General features: G+C 44.8%; 1 protein-coding gene and 1 long non-coding RNA gene across 7 annotated transcripts in view; one reads left to right on the top strand and one right to left on the bottom strand.

Annotated features, from left to right (window-relative positions):
- Positions 1 to 23,906, bottom strand: part of ICA1L (islet cell autoantigen 1 like) — a 66,412-nt gene that overhangs the window by 22,842 nt on the left and 19,664 nt on the right. For all 6 annotated transcript variants that reach the window (XM_039495939.1, XM_039495934.1, XM_039495936.1 and 3 more), the window contains 4 exons: positions 10,542 to 10,614; positions 9,457 to 9,580; positions 2,816 to 3,014; positions 1,491 to 1,616 (listed from right to left, as the gene is read on the bottom strand). In XM_039495939.1, coding sequence (XP_039351873.1) covers positions 1,491 to 1,616; positions 2,816 to 3,014; positions 9,457 to 9,580; positions 10,542 to 10,614 — 522 coding nt within the window. The remainder of the gene's footprint in view (positions 1 to 1,490; positions 1,617 to 2,815; positions 3,015 to 9,456; positions 9,581 to 10,541; positions 10,615 to 23,906) is intronic.
- LOC120375198 lies at positions 6,732 to 11,356 on the top strand. The gene is made up of 3 exons (XR_005586495.1): positions 6,732 to 6,813; positions 7,482 to 7,535; positions 11,273 to 11,356. It is a non-coding gene; the product is annotated as an uncharacterized LOC120375198 (long non-coding RNA).

Here is a 23,906-nt window from a genome sequence, read left to right as displayed (position 1 = left end):
TCATAGGACTTTGTATGTTCCACAGAGGGAAGAATTGCTTCTGAAACTACAGTCTTTTCTTCCAGATATTGCTGTGGAGAGGACAGGACAGAGAGAAAACAGAAAAGTTCACTAGTGTGAAGGAGCACAGACTCTTCTGTTGAGAGAAAGATTGGAAAGGAGGATTTCTCTCTGTCCATGATATCTTTTGGAACAATTTTGTAAAACCCCTTCTGCCATTTTTTTATTTCAACAAGAATGAAAATATATATAAATATGGATAGTCTCCTCTTAACAAGAAGCCCAAAAATGTGCAAGTTTCTCTATTTTGAGGGTTCCTGCCAGAAGCACGCTTACTTGTGAAACATGGACAGGAGTGACTTGAGACTCGCTGATTTTTCAGCCTGCAGAGTTAGGGGGAGAGTAGCAGTGAAAAAGATTGATATTGGATGGGGGAAGATTTATCCAAACAAGGAAAAAATTGTTTGGGTTCAGTTTATTTCAGGGATCAGGTTCGTTCTTATAGCTGAGTTCTCTTGTCCAGGGGCCATTGTAATCCATCCAGAAGGCTTTAAGAGCTGTTCTCATGACGAATGATGAGCAAAGCCTTTGGGGTTCACTTCAGGTAGGAAAGCAGGATGGAGAATTCGGCTTGGGAGTTCTGAGAATATCAGAAGCACTGCAGGTGGCAGAAAATAAACACAGCTGAGCAACAGAATCTGGGCATGTACTTCTGCTCAGTTAGGCCTTGCATGGAAGCACAAGCTCTTTGGTTAGAGGCTCTGTTTTGATAGCTGAATCTGTGGAGACTGTGTTACAGTAACTTTAGGGACAAAGTGAGAAAATGGCTATATAACATCAATGGCAACATTTGCCTTCAAAAGAAGTCCCGTTAATCAGAACTAAGACTCCCATCTTTCTATAGTGTGTATATGTTTCCACCTAAATGCCTTTCTTCAATACATATTTCTAGTTTCCATTCCCTTCTCTCCTATTTTCAGCTCATTCTGGAGTTTTCTCCAGATGTGCTAAAATTCAAAAAGCATTGAAATGAGGAAAATGGACACTCTTAAGTTGGATGGATCACAAACTTACTGAGCCTGATCCACCATAGCATTGCTTCAGCTTCATGGCAATTTAACTTCATGCATTGACTCTCTAAACCTGGGATACAACACAGCCTCTTATTAAAATAGAAATTCTTCCAAGAAATCCCAAAGGAAGGAGCATTGTCTGTACAAGTTTGCTATGTATTTCAAAATGTCATTGCAATATTTATAAATTAATCAGTGTGTGTATTCAAATGCTTCCTTCACAATGGAGATATCGGCCATCAACTATGTCCTGTAAATATCAGAAGAGAGGATGCCATCACCAATGCATTGCTGCTTATAAGATCTTGTACACTTTAGTGCCCTGGTTTAACAACTTCATTCTCCCACATTATATTAAAAAGTTAGATTTCCTTCAAATATCCAGTACAAGGCATTCTGTGAAGCTAACACGGATACCTGATAGATAGCAAGGAAATGCGACAACATATTGCAGCGACTAGCTCCAAGTAGATCCACCTTCTGACAGACATCCATTTTCAACTTGTCAAACTGGGCTTTGGTATTTTTCACTTGCATCTGCACCTAGAACCATGAAAGTTGAAATATATAATAGCAAAAGGAGATTGTAGATATGTGTGTGTTTGCAGAAAAGAACCCCTGGAAATGTTTCACAGTGCTAGTATGTATAGCAGTCTCATCCTGGAGAATCTATAAACTCAAGATTGCATGGCAATCTGTAGGAGTAATTTGTAGGCCCCATTGTTATAGGTATTGTACATGCACACATAATGTAGAGATTATCCCTGACCTAAAGAATTTATAATCAAATGTAAAAAATTTTAGAAATTAGCTGCTAATTATGGTCTCTTCACTGCCAAAATGAAAAGATATCCTGTTTATATGCAAGAAAGCAATGTTAAAGTTGACATAACATTCAGATAAACACTCAGGAAATTCAGAAATCCACAGCACCTTTAATTGCCCACTTGCAGGCATACACTACAATCTGGTCTTGTGACTGCATACAGGGGCAGTATCTGTTAGTAAGTAAGTAGTGTGACGTCCCTTCACCCTTCTCTTTGGTCAGGGAAAGTGCTAAAAGAATAGTTGCAGGGAGGCTAGAATGAGGAAGGCAAGGCGCTACACCTGAGTTGGGAAATCTTTATGATGTATATTTTTTGCTTATGGTAACATACTCTGATTTTTGCTGATAAGCACCTTCTTCTGCTTCAATAATCAGTAAATTTTTTTTTCAGTTTTATTTTTTCTGACTTACCTCAGCAGCTTACATGTAGTGTCAGGGATTTTAAAGCAAGAGGGATAATATGTGTACACTAACAACATGGAGCAGAAGAACCTGATGAAGTGGTAAAAGGAACAGCAACAGAAACAAGAGAAGCAACATCAGCTCCAGTAACTTATGCAGTGGCAGCAGTTACACCACCAACAACAGGAATTGGGGGAGATGATGAGGCAAGCTGCTTTGCTTGTCAAGAGAGGTGATCTGTCTTCTGTTACCCCTGTGGGAGGAGGGTTCTTAACCAAAATGGAACCTCTATATTATAATGAAAACTTAAAACATCCTACTGGTGCATCCTAGTATAAAAGATAAAGCTGTGGTGGCCAGACACACCCAGCTGTGAGCTCTGTGCCTGGAGTCGGTGCAGCTGCTAGGCTCCCCACAGCTGAAATGGTACTGTACATGGTTTGTCCTTGTCGACACTTGCAACTAAACCACGTTCAATTGAACTCATTGCTAGCAACAAGAAGGAAATAAATACTTTTCTGAATTTCTCCATTTGCTTGCAGGTGTCAGGATCCAGTTCTTGGGACACATCCTTCATCCACAGCAAGGCCCCTCTGTATTCTGTGCGGGCCTGCTCCATACGATCAATAGTTAACAAGGTATCAGACACAGCCCTGTGACTGAATGTTGCCAGTTCCTGCCCAAGGCGAGACAAGGGGGTACAAAGGGCTACCCTGGAGGTAAAAGAAAGGAACAAGTAGAATAGGTTATATGCCAAATGCAAATACATATTAGGTTGTGGGGGAGAGCTGGGAGGAAACAAACAGTAAATTCCAGTAGGAGACCCGCTACAATTTTTGTGTGTGACTATATGTTGTGGTGAACGCTTTCTTGCATGTAGAAAACACCTCAAAGGGCCTGACTCTGAAAGGTGCTGACCACCTCCTGCTAGATGCCCTCTGAAGTGAATGGAGCTTGCTATTTTGCAGGATAAGACCTAGGGTACATGACTACACTACAGCCACAAGTGTAATTTGCAGTTTATGTAGAGGTACGCACGCTAGCCATACTGTAGTTCAGGGGTAGTCAACAGCTGGACCAGCGGCCAAATCTGGACCACCAGATGTTTTTGAACAGACTACAAAATCTTTTTATTTACTTATTATTATCATTGTTGTTATCTTTGTATTATTCTCTCTAGGGTCCGGACCTTGACTATACCTTAACCAAGAAATTTGGACCTTGACAAAAAATAGATTACCCCTGCTCTAGCTGTACATACCCATCTGACCCTCCCGAATACATACCCACTTGTGCAGCCTATGCTGAAGCCCATGCTGCTACATCCTCAGTTCTATATTTAGTGAGCTAGATAGAAAAAGCTAGCAAGAGTACATCTACACAAGCTGCCATTCACATGTGTGGCTGCAGTGTACTCATACCCTAAAGTGGTCAAACGCTACAAATGCCAACATTCGTAAAAGAGAATGGTCATACATAACTTAAAAGAAATGTAGCAAGCCGCCAGGACCAGAAAGAATGCATTCATGTAGTATTCATTTGGAATTCCCAGGTTTCAGAACACAAATGGAATTAAAATATCATACAATAGTAATGAGTAATGTTGTGCTCTTGGCATCACATACTAGACAAGCAGGTGAAGGTTCTGGTCCTGATACCATGAGTGTATGTTTCTGCACACTAGCAGCAGTACTGTTAAAAATGTCTTCTACCTCTAGCTGGCTGAAAGTGGGCATTTATAACTTGACTGCATAACGGTTACGGTTTAACACTGCCTAAGCAACTCTGTTCTAAAGGCCCTTTTTCAGCTGTTTATAACTTGCCAAACTCTCAGAGGTCAGGCTGAAACTTGCTTGGTTTGGTCTCTGCTTGGGAGACCAAACCTTGGGAGAACAAAACAGTTGAACCATTTTTTTGAGAAAAGAGTATGGGAGAAAAAATATGCCTTTGGCATAAAATGGGTGACAAACCCACCTATTATCAAGGGTGCCCAATGCTTCCCATTATAAGACCACATTTTCAGTTGCTTATAAATTTGTAACACTGTAACCATTCAAATTTCCCATGCCAGGTCTATGCCTTAAGCTGAATTTTTTTGGAAAGTTTCAGCCAAAACGGTTCAGCCATTTCCGAGTATGAAGCAAGGGAAAAATAAGTTGTTTTGCCCATGTAATAAGAATTCTGGTGAGCATAAGGATGGCCATGCTGAGTCAGTCCAATGGTCCATCTAGTCCAGTACCTGTCTTTTGACAGCTGACGGTGCCAGATACTTCAGAAGGAATGAACAGAACAGGGCAATTTATCAAGTGATCCATCCCCCATCATCCAGTCCCACTTTCTAGCAATCAGAATTTTAGGGATACCCAGTGCATGGGGTTGTGTCCCTGACCATCTTGGCTAATAGCCATTGATGGATCTATCCTCCATGAACTTATCTAGTTCTTTTTTGAACCCAGTTATACTTTTGGCCTTCACAACATCCCCTGGCAACGAGTTCTATGGGTTGACTTTGCATTGTGTGAAGAAGTACTGCCTTGTGTTTCTTTTAAAGCTCCCCCATCCCTCTCTAGTCCAGGTCCATATAGAGGATGACAACCTATTTTCACTATCAGTTACTCTGTTAGCTCAACTGGCAGAGGTCTGTGTGGAGAATTTAAATTTTCCAACCCTGCAAAAGACCTCTGTGGATGCCAATATGATGCTATATGATGGAATTTCTATTTTTTCGATTCACTTTTTTAAAAACTTAAGAAATTAAACAAAAGCTACTTTGGGCTCCCTTGTGCATATGTGTTATGATACAGTCTTTAATTACATAATCACATACTATTTTTTCCCACAGGAGTCCTGCTTGATTCACTGCATAGGATGGACTTGCTCTGGGGATAAATCAGGGTTGTGTAGTGAAGAAGGCTGTTGTCTGTACAACCCCTGCTTCATTTGCTCCAGGAGTTGGAAAATGTGTAGTGAATGAGGCAGGGGATTTCAGGAAGAAATGAATGGTTTCATGATTAAGGCAGTTGAATGCTGCCTGGCAGAACTGGATTCTATCTCTGCCTCCACCAGTGTTTGTATGTGATGTTAGGCAAGTAAGTTAAACTAGTTTTTTCATAGGTGGTCACCAATTGTGTGTTGCTGGGTATGAAATGCACAAGTGCTAAGCATCCACAGCTGCAACTGAAGTCAATATCAAATGTGCTTTGATCATAGGAAGTGCTATATAATGCTATGTAATCTGAAAAATCAGGTCTCAGGTGTCACAAATCAGCCACCTAAAATTAGTGGATACTTTTGACCTTAATCTCTGCCTCAGTTCCTCATCTGTAAAATGAGTACAGTATCCATTCATCTCACAGGGATCTTGTGAAAACAAATTGGTATTTGTGAAGCACTCAGATACTATAATAATGCATGCCATAGACAAGCCCATGAAGAAATTAATACTTCTGACTTCAGAGCAGGGTTTGAATAGCGTGGAGTACATAAGGCCTGGGGCCACACATTGAACAATGAGGATAAAACAAAATTTTGAATAGCTGCTCATTGAGTGAGCACCATTCATTCTCTGCACTGGATGAAGCAGGGTCCTGTGGGGAAAAAAGATGTTATGTACTTAAAGACTGTATCATAATGCCTACATGCAAGGGGACCAAATAAAGGTTGTAAAGGCAACCTTAATTCTGGTATTTCTTAACTTTTGAGTGGTTGATTTTGCAACCTTGATGATGTCTTTTTAGGTAGTTTTTTGTGTTTAATGTATACAAACACACACATTACAGTTCTCACCTCAGCAGGAGGCAATAGAAACAACATTTGGTACAGCGGTAATACCTAATTGGACTTACTGACGCTTTTTGGTGGTCCGATACAAATATTTTGACAAGCTCTAAGGTTTTAAAAATTTATCATGAAGGTACTGTAACTTTAAAAATTATAGTAGGAGATGTAAAAAGCAACAGAGTCCTGTGGCATCTTATAAACTAACAGACGTATTGGAGCATAAGCTTTCGTGGGTGAGCTTTCATGGGTCTGACAAAGTGGGTATTCACCCATGAAAGCTTATGCTCCAATACATCTGTTAGTCTAAGGTGCCACAGGACTCTTTGTTGCTTTTTACAGATCCAGACTAACATGGCTACCCCTCTGATACTTGAGTAGGAGATTGGTTATCGTTAATATCCCAACATTCTATTACCACTGCACATGTATGCACAAAAGAACAGAGTGAAATTTTAGATCAACACATTAAAAATTTGTGGAAAAATTATCTCCTTCAATGCACAAGTGTGTTATCATTGAGGCAGGGTTAAGGAGGATCCTTGCCTTGTCCCATACAGTCTTTGAAGGGCTTCAGCCTTGCCTCATAGCACTGTCTGGCAAATAATTCTACATTTTGGAAATTAACTTTATCATTTAATTTTTTTAAAACCCTAGGAAACTCCAAGAAAAAAACTGCATTAAAAGAAATTGAAGACCATGATCCTGATTAATTTTCTGCATACAAAGTTAAATGTGAGTCTTCCTGTGCATAAAGTTAAGGACCTGCACAAGTGTTCATGGTATCAGGACTTAATATGTAAGGTGAAGAACTCAAAAAGTTAATTAACTTTGTCCCACATTCATATGACTTATGATAGTCTTACACAATCACATGCTATTATTTCTAAACCTGGTTTGAAATTTTCCAATAGAATATTTATTTGCTGGAAAATGCCAATTTGTGAAAAGCAAAATGTTCTGCAGGTTTCAAAGGAAATTGCCCAGGGCTTTCCAGGCTCAGCTAATCTTTCAAAGGAAATTAGCCAGAGCTTTCTGAGCTCCTGGCTCATCATCAGTCTGCCTAGTGGCTGCTCAGGCTCCAAGGGGTTCCAGGTGTCTGGCTCCTCAGCAGCCTGAAAATATCAAGGCCAAGTTCCAAGGCTCCCAGATTCTTGACAGGTTTCCTGGGATGGGAGCAGTCAGGGAGCAGTGGAGGCCAGGGTTTTCAGGCTCCACACTCCTTTACAGACCCAGAAGCATATTTCATTTCAGAAACAAAATATTCCAGAATTTGATTTCCACAAGAAATTGAGGTTTTGATTTGTCCCAATTTGAACTGAATTTTTTCCCCACGCCCCAAGTTGTTTTGTTTTTGAAGAGGTGAAATTCACTTTCTTGTTCAGTTATATTTATTTCTACAGGTCCCTTGCTGCATTTGATGTGTAAGCTGAATGGTGAATAGTGAATGAGGCAAGGTAAGACAGTCAATGAGAGGTGCTGAGAGCCAAATTGTTTGCAACTATCAGTCACTTTACACTTGTGTAACTGAGGCATTTTCTAGACTAGAATTGAAGGTGTGATGTTAGCCTGTGTTAGCATATATAAAACAACTTGAAAGTCTGCTATAGATAAGGCACGCTGCCTTTAACACATGCTAAACTGGTCAAGTTAAACCTGCGGGGAGCCCAGGCTTCAATTCGACCAGCTGAGCATGTGTTAAAGGCAGTTTGCCTTGTCTGCACTAGACTGATGTGTTAGCATATGTTAGCTAATGTGTGCTAATCTATTTTAATTCCTAATCTAGATAAAGCCTGAGAGCACATCTGGGACCTCCATGGACAGAGTAGACTTTATATAGTGAATGAAGCATGATTAAAAATACATATTTAATCCACTGGCCTTCATCCAACCTGTGCTCTGAATTAGTCATATTTATAGTGGAAATAACAGTATGTGATCATTAACTAACAAAAGAATGTATTATGATGCAAAGACAAAAGTGGCATAATTAAGATTGTCTGGGTAACCTTAACTTGCTAAGTTTTGGTATGCTTTACTTTACAATTTTTTCTTAAACATAGGTTAAAATTTAGAATTTACATATAACTCTTCAATGCACTTTAGAGGAGGGTAAGTATTATCATCTCCATTTTACACCTGGGGAAAACTGAGGCAAATATATGAAGTAATTTGTCCAAGATTACTCATCAGATCATTGACAGACCTGGGATTGAAATCCAGGTTTCCTGACCCCAAGTCACACGTCCATATACCAAATCCTTTCAAATTGAAAATAGGTTTTGATATACCAGTGTGTCATGCTCAGTTTTCTGAAGGAGCACCCTATTTAAGATAAACTAACACACCCCATACTAATTAAAATGTTCTGTGACACTTCTATCTTTGTTTCAAACAGCAGTGAAACCTATTTTGAATGCCCTTATTAAAGAACCTCTTTTCAATAACCGAAGTACCCATTTCAAGGCAGAGATAGCAAAGAAATCAGTTTTAAAGAGAAATATTACTTCCTTCTATACATCAGATTGTTTTTTCCTTTGTGAACTTGAAGATATTGCGTAAAATGCAGCCATGGTGTAAATAAATGCAACACCCATATAAGTCTCTGGTTAACTTCTATGCTGTATATTAATCAGAAAACTGGTGTAAATGATATGGTAGTCTAATTTGCAAGAGAAGTTCATCAGGCCTGATTCTGCCACCCTTAGTCATAATAGGTAATAATTCATACTCATAGGCCTATTAATTGCAGTGGGACTGCTTACATAGTAAGGTACTACCCTGACATGAATAAGGTTGGCAGAATACAGATCTCAGCAGAGATTAAAATGAGTAACTTACACACCAAAGGTGCAAACAAGGGAATACAGCAGGAAAACCAGCTAATAGTATGGTGTAACAGCATAGGGGAGATGCTGATCTGTTCCCTGCTGCAATTTTCCTGCTGCCCCTTCTCAGTGTTACACATGTTTAGTATATTGGTGCAAGCTATACTACTTTATCATTTGCACCCACTTATGTTTTTTGATCAATTTACTCATGACATTTAATTTACCCCACAGTGTAGACTGCAGAATTTGGCACAGTATTTTTTTTTGCAGCAATATGCTTTTTTTTGTAAGTTCAGTTCAAGTCTATATTTATATTTGCAATTCAAATTACACTGATCTTCCTGTCTGTACTTCTTGATTATTTGTATTTTCTGTATATATTTCTTCTATTATAGTCTATTTGTTTTACATAAAATTGTATTTGCTTTCCATGGATCTAACCTCAGAATCTTAAAGCACCAAACAGGTGCATTATTTCATGTACATAACTTTATATTAATAGCACCAAATGTAACTTGAAGGAAGACTACATAAAATAATTGAAAACCTTTGTTGAGCAGAAGAACAGAGGATCTTTCCAGTGGCTTCCATCATTTTGCCAGCTTTAGTAGCATCTTGCTCTCCTTGAACCTTTAAAAGGAGCCCTAGCTCATTTTCCGCCTCAGACATAACTATAAAAGGAAATAATTGCACAATATAAATAAACTAACACTTCCAATGTATTTAATCATATTAAGAATAGTCCCCAGAGGGTGGGAAAACAAGCACATTATTGTTCAAATTGATAAGATGCATAGAAAGTTCTTTAGATTTACAGTTGGATATGGTATGTATTGGTGGGAGAGGAGGGAAAGAAGGAATACGTTTGAAAGTAAAACATGCAAATGTCCAAATCAGACTTCTCAAGTACTTTTTTTCATGTGGGATAGTTGGGCATCTGAGACTCCCTTTGGTAGGAGACAGAGATAAAGAATATAGAGGCATACTACACAAAAGACTTTCATTATTAGTATCCTGTTGTTTATGGTAATTTATTACTACATTTAAAAATACTTTTAATTGAACTCTGATTCATAAAGGATGTACTTTAAGAGGTGATCCTTGTCTGCTTACTTTTGTTATCCTTTGTTACTTATACTATCTGTAGAACTTTATAGAGATAATACTGTGCCATAATTTAAGCTGGAAAAACTCACAATTTTATTTAAAATAATTAATTTTCATTAACAAGGAGGAGCTTTTCTGAAAATTTAGGGAAACTAAAATTAAGTTTTATATAAACCACTGGTCATGTTTTCTAATAGTTGTAATGGCTTCCCTTAGTTTAATGATAAGGGATTAGGGCTACTAGAACTAGTTGAATTAGCCATATAACGGCGTACTTCATTTTCTGCCTTTAGTACAAATATAGGTAGCATTAATGTATTCTATCAAGAAATCCCAAATCTGGCACTCAGGGTTTACACTAAAATAGTGACATTCTCCAGAAATTAAAAACTGTTTCAAATATGCCAGAAGGTTGTTTTAGGTTAAACAGTTATCTGGTTTTAACAATGGATTTAAATTCAAAATATTAAAAAAAAAGTAGTTATTGTTATTACACCAAATTAAAATACATATGTTATTGCATACCATTGAGTCTCTGCTGGTATTTCTCAATAGTCTTTAGAAGATCTATACAGCTCGTCTGAATGGAGTGAAAAACCTTGGAAAAGAAGAGTTAGTACATTAGTCTATGGAAATAGTAATGTTAATATAAATAAGAAAATGTCTGCTTAGTATATAATGTTCTACGGTCTAGGATTGAGCAAGTTTACCAGTAAAAGAAATTTAAAGCTAGAGAGATTCTTTTAGAAATCACTTGTCTGTTTCAATTGAGATAATCATATATATGACTTCCATTGGCAAATATTCTTCTAGGCAGAATCTATCCAAAGCCTATGGCCCAAATTCATCTCTAGCATAAGCAAATGCAATGAAGTCAAAGGATCTTGCACCTCCTTACACCGGGGCTGAATTTGACCTGCAAACAAACTTACTCAATATAATCAGGATAGACACACACAAGAAATGAAGGTTACTTGTACAGGGTATGTCTGCACTTCAAGCTGGAAGTGGAATTTCCAGCTCAAGGAGATATATCTCCACTAGCTCTGCTCAAGCTACCATGTAGTCACAGCAGCGGGAGGGGCTGGCTACCCCACGTATGTGTGTACCATCTCAGACAGATAAGTACTTGGACAGCAAAATATAGATTCCATGGCTATTTCCATGCTGGGGACTATATGGGGCCCTCTTAGTGGTTGAAAACCAAGACATTTACAACTAATACCATTACAGCATCATCTGTATTTTCTTTCCAGTCACCATCCATTCTCCAGATGTTTAGTAATTCTTTTGATGGTGGAAAAAATCAGTAGCAGGGACATCTGCAGGATGAATGCAAGCATGAATGGATGTTTGTCAAACGCAAGTGCCACTGCTTGAAGTGGCAACTCAAATGCCATAATACGGTAAACAATTTTTGGTTATATATGTGGGAATATAGGAATACTGAAGTGATAAGTTGTAGCTGCTACCCATGATAGGTGGTGAGGGCTTAGAGGGGAAGCTTGAACTGATGGCCAGTCACCCATGAGATGCCAGGGAGACTGGCCGAGATTTGTTTCTTTTTAGACAGTTTAGATCTTTTCCTTGTGAGAAGAGAGGGTAGCAAATACTCAGGAAGCTAAATGTCAAGATGGTACTACTGCAGCAATGAGTAAAATGTTTCTGTAACAGGGTGGCATGCCCCTTTTAAGGGTAAAAGGCTTTGGGACAGTCAGCCCTGTTCTGTTAGCCCCACCCTGCTACATCTGTGTAGGGTTGGATTTAAGAGGAAGGAAGCCCAGCAGTGGGGAAAATTGAGGCTACAGATTGTCCTATGGCCTAGCTGAAGACAGGAGCCAGTCAGGGACTACAGCCTGCCTGAAAGCCTGGGTAAAGGGAGAGTATGCCAGCCTCTAGGCAGTTTATTGCAGCTGGGGTTAGCCTGCAAAGGAGGAGGCAAATAGCCAAGCCTGGTTGGGCTGAAGATTTGGTTGTTTTGCTGTGTTCTGTAGACTTTAAGTGACAGACTCTGAGACCCCAAAAAGATTGGACTCTGTTACATGGCTTGGCCAGACAGCTAGAATGAGTCAGAGATAAATACTGGGTAAATTGAGGCAAGGCTGCTGCAATACCACTTCCAGCCATCGGTGATAGTTTCCATTTCCCTCCTAAAGCCTCTATAATAGACCTAAAAGAGCACTATCAAAAGCTTGTAACAGGAGATCAGAGAATAAGGAAATGTGGAAGGTGATGGTTAAGGCTGCATGGCGGTCACGGATTCCGTGACTTTCTATGATCTCTATGACTTCTGCAGCGGCCAGTGCAGCTGGCTTCAGGGCTGCTCGAACAGATCAGGCATCCCCTGGAGCCAGCCACACCGGCCACTGCTGGGGCACTTTGGGTGTAGGAGGGAGCTCAGGGTTGGGGTGCAGGGTGGCACTTACTTGGGGGGGCTCCATGGAAGTGGCTGGCATGACCCTGCAGCTCTTAGATGGAGGGGCCAGGGGACTCTGCAGCCGTGCGCTGCCTACACCACAGGCACCGCCCTCGTAGCTCCCATTGGCTGCGGTTCCTGGCCAATGGGAGCTGCAGAGCCAGAGTTCGTGGCAGGGGCAGTACAGGGAGCCCCCTGGCCTTTCCTCTCCCTTGGAGCTGCAGGGATATGCTGTCAGAGCCGAGTAGGGAGCCTGCCAGCCCAGTCAACCCTCCCCCTCCCCAGCACCAGTAGCGGTCCTGAGCTGCATGCTGCCGCCTGCTCTCCCCCCGCCCCCAGCACCAGTGGGGATCCTAGGCTGTGTGCCACCTGCCCCTGCACAGCACCAGCACCACCCCTGGACTGCACCCCTAGAAAACCCACAGACCCTGGCCCAAGTTTTAGTTTGGGGAATATAGTACAAATCATGGAACGGTCATGGGCCATGAATTTTTGTTTACTGCCTCTGACCTGTCCATGACTTTTACTAAAAATACCTGGGACTAAAACATTGCCTTAGCAATGGTCAGACTAGCTAAAGAAATTGACTAGCTACAAGTGTGTGTCAAGGTGTTTTAAATGCAGCTTCACAAATGTCTGAAAAATGGTGTTTTTTTCAGTTTGTTGCACTATTATGATGCATGCTTGAAAGAATAGACAGTGATAACCTAAGAAAAAATTCTTCTGTTTTTATGTATTAAGGAGATGTGTTTTAACCAAAGATTATCCTTCATGAGAGAACCTAGGTAGTAAAGGAAAGGCTACTGAAATGATGTGGATAAAAGTTAATGAATGTAATGTGAAACTCACTTATTTCAATAGTTCATATTGCAGTCAAATAGCTTTCATACCACAAATGTTATTGTTGTGTCTTACATGTAAGCAAAGGTCTGGAGATGCTCCAAAAATTCAGAAGAATGGATAGTAGAGAAATGTCTGGGTTGTAAGCGGCTTTCCTTGCAAAAATTAATGCCTCCATTTAGCACGCAAAAAACAGGATTTGGACATTTAATTTGTAGCAGATTAGAGATTGCTTAAAATGGCTGGCATCTACATCTCAGACTATTTTTCTTAATAAGACATCTGTTGCTCTGATTCCCTTGCTTGGATAGACTGGATTAGAAGAGGAGAATTGACCATATTTTTTCGAAAAATTCAAGTTACTACAGAGAAATCATTTTGTAATTTCTTTCCTCCAAGAGAAGGCTTTTTTTAAAACACATCATCTGATTTTTTCAAAGGAGTTCTAAGTCTTTTATCAATTTTAAACTAGATTGATTAAGGCTGTAGGAGGTCAAATTAATTACCTCAAGTCATATAATCAGTGAGTTAGATCTGGATTTCAATTACTGCCATGTAAATCTGGATTAACACCATTGATTTTGCTAGAGCTGACTGAATGGCACCATTGTTTTTAATTTAATTACTCCGGATTTACAATTGTCTAAATGAAGTCAGAATCTGGCTCAGTGGAGTTTAGATCTAGGATTCCTTCTGATTTTCTCATCCTCTTATTCTACTGTAACCTTGTTAAAAATAATAACTGTCCACTGCTGGAGGCAGGTTAATAGTTTTACTTTGTGTTCCTATCAGTAAGAGGGCAATTATTTAATTTGCTTATAAATCTTGTAGCTACATCAAGAGAACCACTGATCTCTTGATCTAAGAAACAGGGGAAATGTTTTGTGCAGTGCAAAGACACCAGAGTATAAAAGTAGGTAGCCAGCAAATTCCCAAATCGCTAAACAGATTGGGCACTGATGGTGTCTGTCCAAAAATAATGAAATAAGAACATGGTACCTGCTGAAATGTAAAAGTGCTAACGAAAATATTGTTATGCTGAGAGGTACTTGGGACTGACTGGACCACAAACCTCTTTGAGACTGGGTATAAAGGCATCCTTCAGTTGACATAACTGTCAGGATAAGTTAATCAGAAGTTCCCCACCTAAGACAAAAGCATGTTGTGAACCCACTCAGGAAATTTGGACTGAATGAGTGGAGGGATTTTGCTAAATGGAGGGGGTGGGAAGGAAGGCAGACCACATAGAAACTAAACAGACAAGAACAAAGGGAGGCAGAGACAAACAGAAAAAGGCCAAGCAGCAGCTGGTAAACAAAGTGTGACCTGGAAAAAGCTAGAGAGAGAGAGAGTGCGCACTTTTGGGAATGTTGGCTAAAGAGGCTTGGAGTTGTAAGCTAAGAAAAAAACGGTTACTTACCTTTGTAACTGTTGTTCTTCGAGATGTGTTGCTCATATCCATTCCAGTTAGGTGTGTGCGCGCCGCGTGCATGTTCATCGGAAGACTTTTACCCCCTGGAGTGGCGCCATAACGGCACCACATATATACCTTAGCCGACCCACCCTACCCTCAGTTCCTTCTTGCCGGCTACTCTGACAGTGGGGAAGGAGGGTGGGTGTGGAATGGATATGAGCAACACATCTCGAAGAACAACAGTTACAAAGGTAAGTAACTGTTTTTTCTTCTTTGCGTGATTGCTCATATCCATTCCAGTTAGGTGATTCCCAAGCCTTACCTAGGCGGTGGGGTTGGAGTGAGACGTGGCGGTATGCAGGACCGCAGAGCCAAAGGCTGCGTCATCTCTCGACTGTTGGACCAGGGCATAGTGCGAGGCAAAAGTATGGACGGACGACCAGGTCGCCACTCGGCATATCTCTTGTATTGGTACTTGCGCCAGAAAAGCAGCGGAGGACGCCTGGGACCTGGTAGAGTGGGCGGTGAGATGGCCCAAAGGGGCATTAGCCAAGTTATAACAAGTTATGCACTCTGTGAGCCACGAGGAGATTCGCTGCGACGAGACAGGAAGACCTCGCATCCGGTCAGCAATTGCCACAAACAGTTGCGGGGATTTGCGGAACGGTCTTGTCCGATCAACATAGAAAGCCAATGCCCTGCGAACATCAAGGGAGTGAAGTCGTTGCTCTCGCGAGGATGCGTGAGGCCTTGGAAAGAAAACTGGAAGGAAGATGTCCTGGTTATTGTGGAACGCGGACACTACCTTCGGGAGAAATGCCGGATGTGGACGTAGCTGTACCTTGTCCTTATGAAAAACGGTGTACGGTGGGTCCACCACGAGCGCTTTGAGCTCAGAGACCCATCTGGCTGATGTGATAGCCACTAGAAAAACCGTCTTCCATGACAGGTACAGCAAAGAACAGGTGGCCAGTGGCTCAAATGGTGGGGACATGAGCCTGCTGAGGACGAAATTGAGGTCCCAGGTGGGAATCGGGTGGCGCACCTGGGGGTAGAGACGATCAAGGCCCTTTCTGAAACGAGTAGTCAGCGGGTGAGAGAACAGCGTATACCCTCCCTCACCGGGGTGGAAAGCGGAGATAGCCGCTAAATGCACCTTCATAGAGGACAGTGCAAGGCCTTGCTGTTTCAGCGACCAGAGATAGTCAAGGACCATTGGAAGCGGAAGCTCGGAAGGAATAGCGTCGCGCGCTTGAGCCCAGCAAGCGAAGCGCTTCCACTTGGCCAGGTAGGTAGATCGAGTGGAAGGCTTTCTGCTGCTCAACAAAACGTGCTGCACGGGAGCAGAGCAGCGTAATTCCGACTGGTCTAGCCACTCAGGAGCCACGCCGTGAGGTGGAGGGCCAGCAGGTCTGGGTGACGGAGAGTGCCGTGATCTTGTGTTATAAGATCCAGGTGAATCGGCAGAGGAATTGGGCTGGCTACCGACAGACGGAGCAGCGTGGTGAACCAGTGTTGCCTGGGCCACGCTGGCACAATTAAGATGAGACGAGCCTTGTCCCGTCAGAGCTTCAGCAGGACCTTGTGTATGAGGGGAAACGGAGGAAAGGCGTAGAACAGATGATGAGTCCATGGAAGGAGAAACGCGTCTGACAGAGAGCCCGGTGCCAGGCCTTGAAAGGAGCAAAACTCCTGGCATTTGCGGTTCGATCGGGATGCAAACAGGTCTACATGGGGAAATCCCCACTGTTGGAAAATGGCATGAGCGATGTCTGCTCTCAGCGACCACTCGTGGCAGAGAAAGGACCTGCTCAGGCGATCCACGATGGTGTTCTTGACGCCGGGAAGGAACGACGCCACTAGTGGGCTATGCAGAATTCCCACAGTAGCATCGCCTCATGGCAGAGGGGGGAAGAGCGGGTCCCGCCTTGCTTGTTGATATAGTACATGGCCGTTGTGTTGTCTGTAAAGACTGAGACACAACGGCCATGGAGGCGAGTTCGGAACGCCTGGCATGCCAGGCGCACTGCCCGGAGCTCCCTGACATTGATGTGCATATTCAATTCCTGTACCGACCAAAGGCCTTGAGTACGAAGAGCGCCGAGATGGGCCCCCCACCCGAGGGATGAGGCAGCCGTTGTCAGGGAAAGGGAAGGTTGAGGAGCATGGAATGGGAACCCCGCGCATATGTGTGAAGGGGTCAGCCACCAATCCAGGGATTGAAGGACACCCGCTGGAATGGTGAGTAGGGTATCCAGAGGGTCCCTATGCGGACGGTATCTGGAGTGGAGCCACAGCTGGAGCGGGCGGAGGCGGAGCCTGGCAAATGGAGTGACGTGTGTGCAAGCCGCCATATGACCGAGGAGGCGGAGACAAGCACGGGCCGAGGTCATACGAGAGGCCTGAAGGGCGCGGATTAGCTGTGTAAGGGCCTGGAACCGTAGCTGAGGAAAGTAGGCTCTGGCTAGAGATGAGTCCAGGGTCGCGCCAATAAAGTCCAACCTCTGAGTTGGTACTAAGGTGGACTTCTCTATATTGAGAACTAGGCCCAGGCGCGTGAATAAGTCCTTGATCACCGTGACATGGTGCTGGACCGTAGCCTGCGAATCCCCCCTGATGAGCCAGTCGTCCAGGTAGGGAAAAATGCAGATGCCGCGCCGACGGAGGTGGGCGGCGACGACGGCCATGCACTTCGTGAACACCCTTGGGGCCGTAGATAGTCCGAAGAGGAGGACTGCAAACTGGAAGTGCAGGTGAGCGATTGTAAATCGGAGGTATCGTCTGTGCGGTGGAAAGATGGCGATATGAAAATAAGCGTCCTTCATATCGAGGGCGGCATACCAGTCTCCCGGATCCAAAGTAGGGATAATCGTCCCGAGGGATACCATGCGGAACTTCAACTTCAGCATGTATGCGTTGAGGTCTCGCAGGTCGAGGATGAGCCGGAGTCCCCCGTTGGACTTGGGGATCAAAAAATAACGGGAGTAAAACCCCTTGCCCCTCTCCCTCTCTGGAACCCTCTCCACTGCTCCGATGGCGAGGAGGGAGTGCACCTCTTGTAAGAGGAGTTGCTCATGAGAGGGGTCCCTGAAAAGGGACTGGGAAGGAGGGTGGGAAGGTGGGGGTGAAATGAATTGTAGTTGGTAACCACGTTCCACGGTGCGTAGGACCCAGGCATCGGTGGTCAGCCGGGCCCACGCCGGGAGGAAATAGGAAAGGTGGTTGGAAAAAGGCAGGGAGGGATCCGGAGAAAGATCTGGTATGTTGTCCCCGGGCGCATCTTCAAAAGGCTGGTTTAGGCCCTGGTGGTTTAGAGGGGGTTCGCCCCTGTGACGGTTGATTGCCAGGCTGCCGTCTACGTCCCCCGCGACCCCATCGCCGACCAGAGTCCTGCCTGTAGCGAGGCATATAGTAAGGCCGGTTAAACTGGGGGCGGAATGGACGTCTCTGGGTACCAGGGGTATGCATCCCCAAAGTACGGATGGTGACCCTGTTGTCTTTTAGGTTTTGGAGTCTGGAATCCGTCTTTTCGGAGAAGAGCACCTTGGAATCAAAAGGAAGGTCCTGAATGGTGTACTGAACTTCAGGAGGGAGCGTCGAACTCTGGAGCCAAGAGATCCGGCGCATGGTAACGCCCGAGGCTATAGTACGTGCCTCCGAGTCAGCTGCGTCTAAGGAGGCCTGTAATGAGGTGAGCGCTACCTTTTTACCTTCCTCTACGAAGGCCATGAACTCCTGTCGGGAATCCTGAGGCAGGAGCTCTTTGTATTTCTCTACCTCAGCCCAAGTGTCATGCCTGTAATGGCTTAGCAAGGCCTGCTGGTTAGCCACTTGGATCTGCAGGGCACCAGCAGAGTAGACCTTGCGACCAAGCAAGTCCATTCGCCTGGCTTCCTTTGATTTAGGAGCCGGGCCTTGCTGGCCGTGACGCTCTTTATCGTTGACAGACTGCACCACCAACGACGATGGGATAGGGTGCACATACAAATGCTCATATCCCTTGGAAGGGACCATGTACTTGCGTTCCACCCTTTGGGCTGTGGGCGCAATAGAGGACGGAGTCTGCCATATGGTATCAGCATTCGCCTGGATAGTCTTAATGAAGGGCAGGGCTATGCGGGTAGGGGCGTCCGCTGACAAAATGGTCACTATCGGATCATCCACTTCCGATACCTCCTCCGCCTGCAGGTCCATTCGCAGTGCTACCCTGCGAAGGAGCTCTTGGTGTGCCCGTAAGTCAATTGGCGGGGGACCTACCGATGACGACCCCACCACCGCCTCATCTGGGGAAGAGGAGGAAGAAGAAATTCCGGGCATGATGGTGTCCCGGTCAGCGTCTGGGACCTGTGAAGCTTCCTGCTCCAGAGGTTCCTAGGCAGGCTGATTACCTTCCTCCGCGCACGATGGTACCTCAGTGTCAACTGGGGGGCGGCTTATAGTAGCCTCCGGGATGCGCGACTCGTGTGGTACGGTACGCATGGTAGGCACAGGAGCACCTTGGGCTTGATGGTAGGCCCAAGGGGTCCAATAACCCCAGTGATGAGGGTCTTGGTCCGCGTAATGGGACTGCTGAAAAACTCCCGAAGGGACCTGAGGGTCATGGTCGTCGACGTAGTAGCTGTCAGCGTGCGAAGAGGTCAAGGCATGCCGAGAGGGCCAGGGTGGAGCAGATAACCCTTGTGCCGAAGTGCCCACGGATCGCATTTCCCGCCTCTGTGGTGACAGGTGCCGGGAGGCATCCCAATAGCGAGAGCGGGAGCGAGAATGGGACCTCCGACCGGCGCGGTGCCGGGAGGTCGACTGGGATCTCCATGTTCGGTGCCGGGAGCGACTCCGCGAGTAGCGGCGGCCATAGCGGTACCGAGATCCGGAACGGTGCCGGGAATGACGACTCGGAGAGCGGGAGAATGATCGGTGCCGCAAGTCTGACCGGTGCCACGTAGTCGAGCGGTGCCGGGACTGCGAGCGGCGTTGCGATCAGTGCCCCGATCGAGATCGGCGTCGAGAGCGTGAGCGGCGGCGAGAGCGGGAATGGGATCGGTGCTGGTCGGGGTCGGTGCCGGCAGGCGGCTTAAGCATTGACGGCTTGCCTATGGAACGGGGTGCCCGCACCGGCAGCGCCGGGGGCAGTGGCACAGCTGGGTCTGTCAATGCGATGAGGTCCCGCGCCGCGTCGAAGGTCTCCGGAGTCGACGGCAGTGGCATGTCTACCGCGGTCGGAGCCGGGGAAGTCACAGGTGCCGGGCTCGACGGCCTCTGAGGGGCCGGAGTCGCTGGTGCTGGCAGAAGCATCTGCGGCAGAGGAACCGGTGCTGCAGCAGGTTTCGGTGCCGGGCAGTCCGGACGGGGCGCACTCTGGTGCTTCGGAGCAGGCGGTGCCGAAGAGGCAGCAGCCTTCCCCTTCTTCGCCTTTGGCGAGAGCGAGCGTCTTTGGGCTGGTTTTGGTGCCGATGGCGCCTTCGGTGGCACAGCAGAGTGGCCCGGCGCCGTGGCGGCGCTGCAAGAGTCTAGAGGGACAGCGGGCGGTGCCGCGGCCAGAGGGGTTAAGGCTGCCTCCATTAGGAGCTGTTTAAGCCTAATGTCTCTTTCCCTCTTTGTGCGAGGCTTGAAAGCCTTGCAAATTGGGCACTTAGTGGATAAGTGCGACTCTCCTAAGCACTTCAAACAGAAGCTATGAGGATCTCCTGTAGGCATAGGCCTGCGGCAGGCTGAGCACGGCTTGAAACCCGGGGAGCCGGGCATACGCTCCGGTCCCGGGTGCGGGTGGGGCTAATCCCCGAACCCGCTAACTATCTAACACTGAACTGAATAAACTATCAAAAACAAGAAAACCTAAGCTAAGATATCAACTATGTACAAATTTTTACAGAGAAGAACTATGAGGAAGCTAGGGAAGTGGAGGTCAGGCAAGCTGCACTCCACTGTTCCAATGACCGACACGGGCGGTAAGAAGGAACTGAGGGTCGGGTGGGTCGGCTGAGGTATATATGCGGTGCCGTTATGGCGCCGCTCCAGGGGGCGCTCAGCCAACCCACTGGGGTTGCTAGGGTAAAAGTCTTCCGACGAAGTGCACGCAGCGCGCACACACCTAACTGGAATGGATATGAGCAATCACTCGAAGAAGAACTGCTCCTTTTGTTCTTGGATCCTCCTGCGTTAGGAGAAGCAGGACTTTGTACATTCCTTGTAAATAAACAAGATTTCATCAAATAAAATACCAGACTCCATCAATTTCTACTTCCAATTAGAACATCCTCAGGGCCCCAAACTTTGACTCACCACTCGGGTCAAACAGGGGCAACAATGTGATATTTAAAGAAGTACAACGAGTGGAAGAGAGAGAGTATGCAGTGTTATTGTAGCTGCATTGGTCCCAGGATATTAGAGAGACAAGGTGGGTGATGCAATATCTTTTATTGGATTGACTTCTGTTGGTGAGAGACACAAGCTTTCGGACAATTAGATTCCAGAGGGGAACTAGATCCTGGGAGTGGGACTAGTATAAAAACCTAGATAGTGGAGATTCAGATCTTAGTGCAAGTCAAATACATTACACCAGATTTAGGCTGCAGTAAAAGAGATCAGAATTAGGTCTAAAGTCTCCACTAACCAACCAAAGAAGATTCAAATTGAAGATTATGAACAACCCAGGAATAGCCAAGGGTGTGGGAATGAGTCAGAAAGTTGTGCCTTTTAAATTGGAGGCTAACCTACTGTATGTGTTATCAGGTGTTAAGAATGTAAAAGACACAGTCTACTGTGAACCAAAAACATATCATATTACACATAAACCCACATTACACCAGTGCACCCCTAATCCCAGCACCCCAAGCCCCAGACATTTGTTCAGAACACATACTGTCAGAAAATGACTTAAGGCATCCATATACCCTAGTTCATGGGCAGTGTGCCGTCAGTTATCAAATCAGACACATGGAGGAGTTATATCACCCAGTAGCCTTTAATGCTGCATCTGTTCAAAACTGAACAGAAAAGCATATTCCAAAATCCTTTCATAAATATATCCTTAGAGTCATCAATCTAGCTGGCAGAACCTACATGCTACACTTAAGATAATGCAGAAAACAGTAAACAGCTAAATTAGCCCACTATTGTTTGTTAAAAATATGCAGTGATTTATGTGTAGACATACTAATGACAATACAGTTAACTACAAAATATTTTATTGTGATAACTCCTTTTGCTTCTGAAAAAAATTGGTAATACATTAAGGCCACTCTTACATTAATCCACGTGAGCTTCAAGTACACAAGTTAGTGTGAATTGCCCACTCTACTGCAAGCAAATAGTACTTGTCAATATACCATTAAGTCACTGGTAGTAAATGCTAAGAAAATTTAATGTATTCACTAGACTTCTGCAGTGTGCTATGGATACTTTTTCCACCGCTTTGCCAGACACCAATTCTGTTGCTTCAATGTGCACAGGCCTAGTCTACGCTAACATTAAGTCAATTTAAATTGCCAGCTGTCGATCTACTTGTGCTTAAATTTATCTCTAAGTAAGTGCCCCATTACAGTGAGCCAGTAAAACCACCTCCACAAATAGCATGGAGCCATGGTTGACCTATCTAGGTCAATGCAGTGCAAGTGTAGACATGCATGTAGTGCATGACCTGTGTCAACCCTAACAGTCCTCCAGAAGCTGTCCCACAATGCCCCATTCCCTGCAACAATGACTGCTCTGGTCACAACTGCAAACTCCACCGCCCAGGAGTCACAGAAACCAGAAGACAGCCCTTCCTTTTAAAGTGCCTCGCATATTTTTGAAATAAGGTGACCAGATGTCCCGATTTTGGCGTCTTTTTCTTATAGAGGCTCCTATTACCCCCCTGATTTTTCACACTTGCTGTCTGGTCACCCTATTTTGAAATGCCTTTTCATGATTGCCTGCCTTGGTGAGTACAGCTAGCAGTTCTACCTTGTTGTATGCATCTGCCCAACCAACCATGCTGGCTCCATGGAGTAGACAGGAGATACTGGATCTCCTGGGCCTGTGGGGAGAAGAGGCTGTGCAAGCATAGTTATGGACCAGCTCTAGAAACATGGACATCTGCAAACAGAATGCATGGAGGATGCAGGCAGAGGGGAATAACAGGGATCAGTAGCAGCGCCACACAGAAACTAAGGAACTGCGCCAGGTATACCAAAAGGCCAGGGAGTGCAGCAATCAATCTGGTGCTGAGCCACAGATGTGCTACTTTTACAAGGCCTGCATGCCATACTTGGTGGAGATCCTACCAGTACCCTTCAGGAAACCTTAGAGAAGCCTGAGACAGAAAGCCCTGCCATGAACAGTGATGAAGAGAGAGAGGAGGGGACAGTTGGGGGGCTTCAGCTGTCCCATGAACCAGAACCTATTCAAGACCCCACCACAGTCCTGGCAGCTGAGCATGGACAAGCCTAATGAAGGGGAAGGGACCTTGGGTAAGTGTGCACATATTTTTTTTCTTACAATGTTTAAATTTAAAGAGGTAGCAGTACAACAAGCAGAGGTAGCGTTGGCATCTGTTTTTCATTCCCCTGTTCAGTTAAATGGTGAGGGGAAGACAGGGGAGGCCATGTGGAGCAGTTTGTGTATATACATAGGGAGATGTCCCTTGTATCCTCCAGTGAGATCTTGAGGAAACTTGAATGAAAATACTCTGCAATAATCTCCAAAGGGTGATAAGGCTGGCTGCATTATTTCATCCTTCTTGGTAGGACACTTTCCCACAGCACTCTGTGATAAGTTTGGTTGGCACCATTGCAGTAAACAGACTAGAGGCATATGGACCCAGGTGGTTTCAGAACGCCAGTAGCAGCTGTGCGCTCTGTGCCTCTGTTGCCTTCAGGAATGGGATATCATCTTAAAACCACCACTGCCTGTGGATAGAATCATAGAAACCAATTTTTTCAATCTTCCCTCATAGGTCATGTTTTCTAGACCTTTAATCATTTTTGTTGCTCTTCTCTGGACTTTATCCAATTTGTCCACATCCTTCCCAAAATGTGGTGCCCAGAACTGGACACAATACTCCAGTTGAGGCCTAATCAGCACAGAGTAGAGTGGAAGAATTGTGCCATTGCCTTATACTCATACCCATGGAATAAGAGCTGAACATTTATTGTTTCATGCAACTGAAGTTCCCTCCCCCATACTCATCCCTAGCGGGCAATAGTTATTATGGCTGGGGTTGTGGAGCGGTGCTGTGCAGAGG

Source organism: Mauremys reevesii, linkage group 11, assembly GCF_016161935.1.
Source record: "Mauremys reevesii isolate NIE-2019 linkage group 11, ASM1616193v1, whole genome shotgun sequence".
Lineage (NCBI taxonomy): Eukaryota > Metazoa > Chordata > Testudines > Geoemydidae > Mauremys > Mauremys reevesii.
Note: the sequence above shows the minus strand (reverse complement) of the source record. Positions and strands in the feature narration are given on the sequence as shown.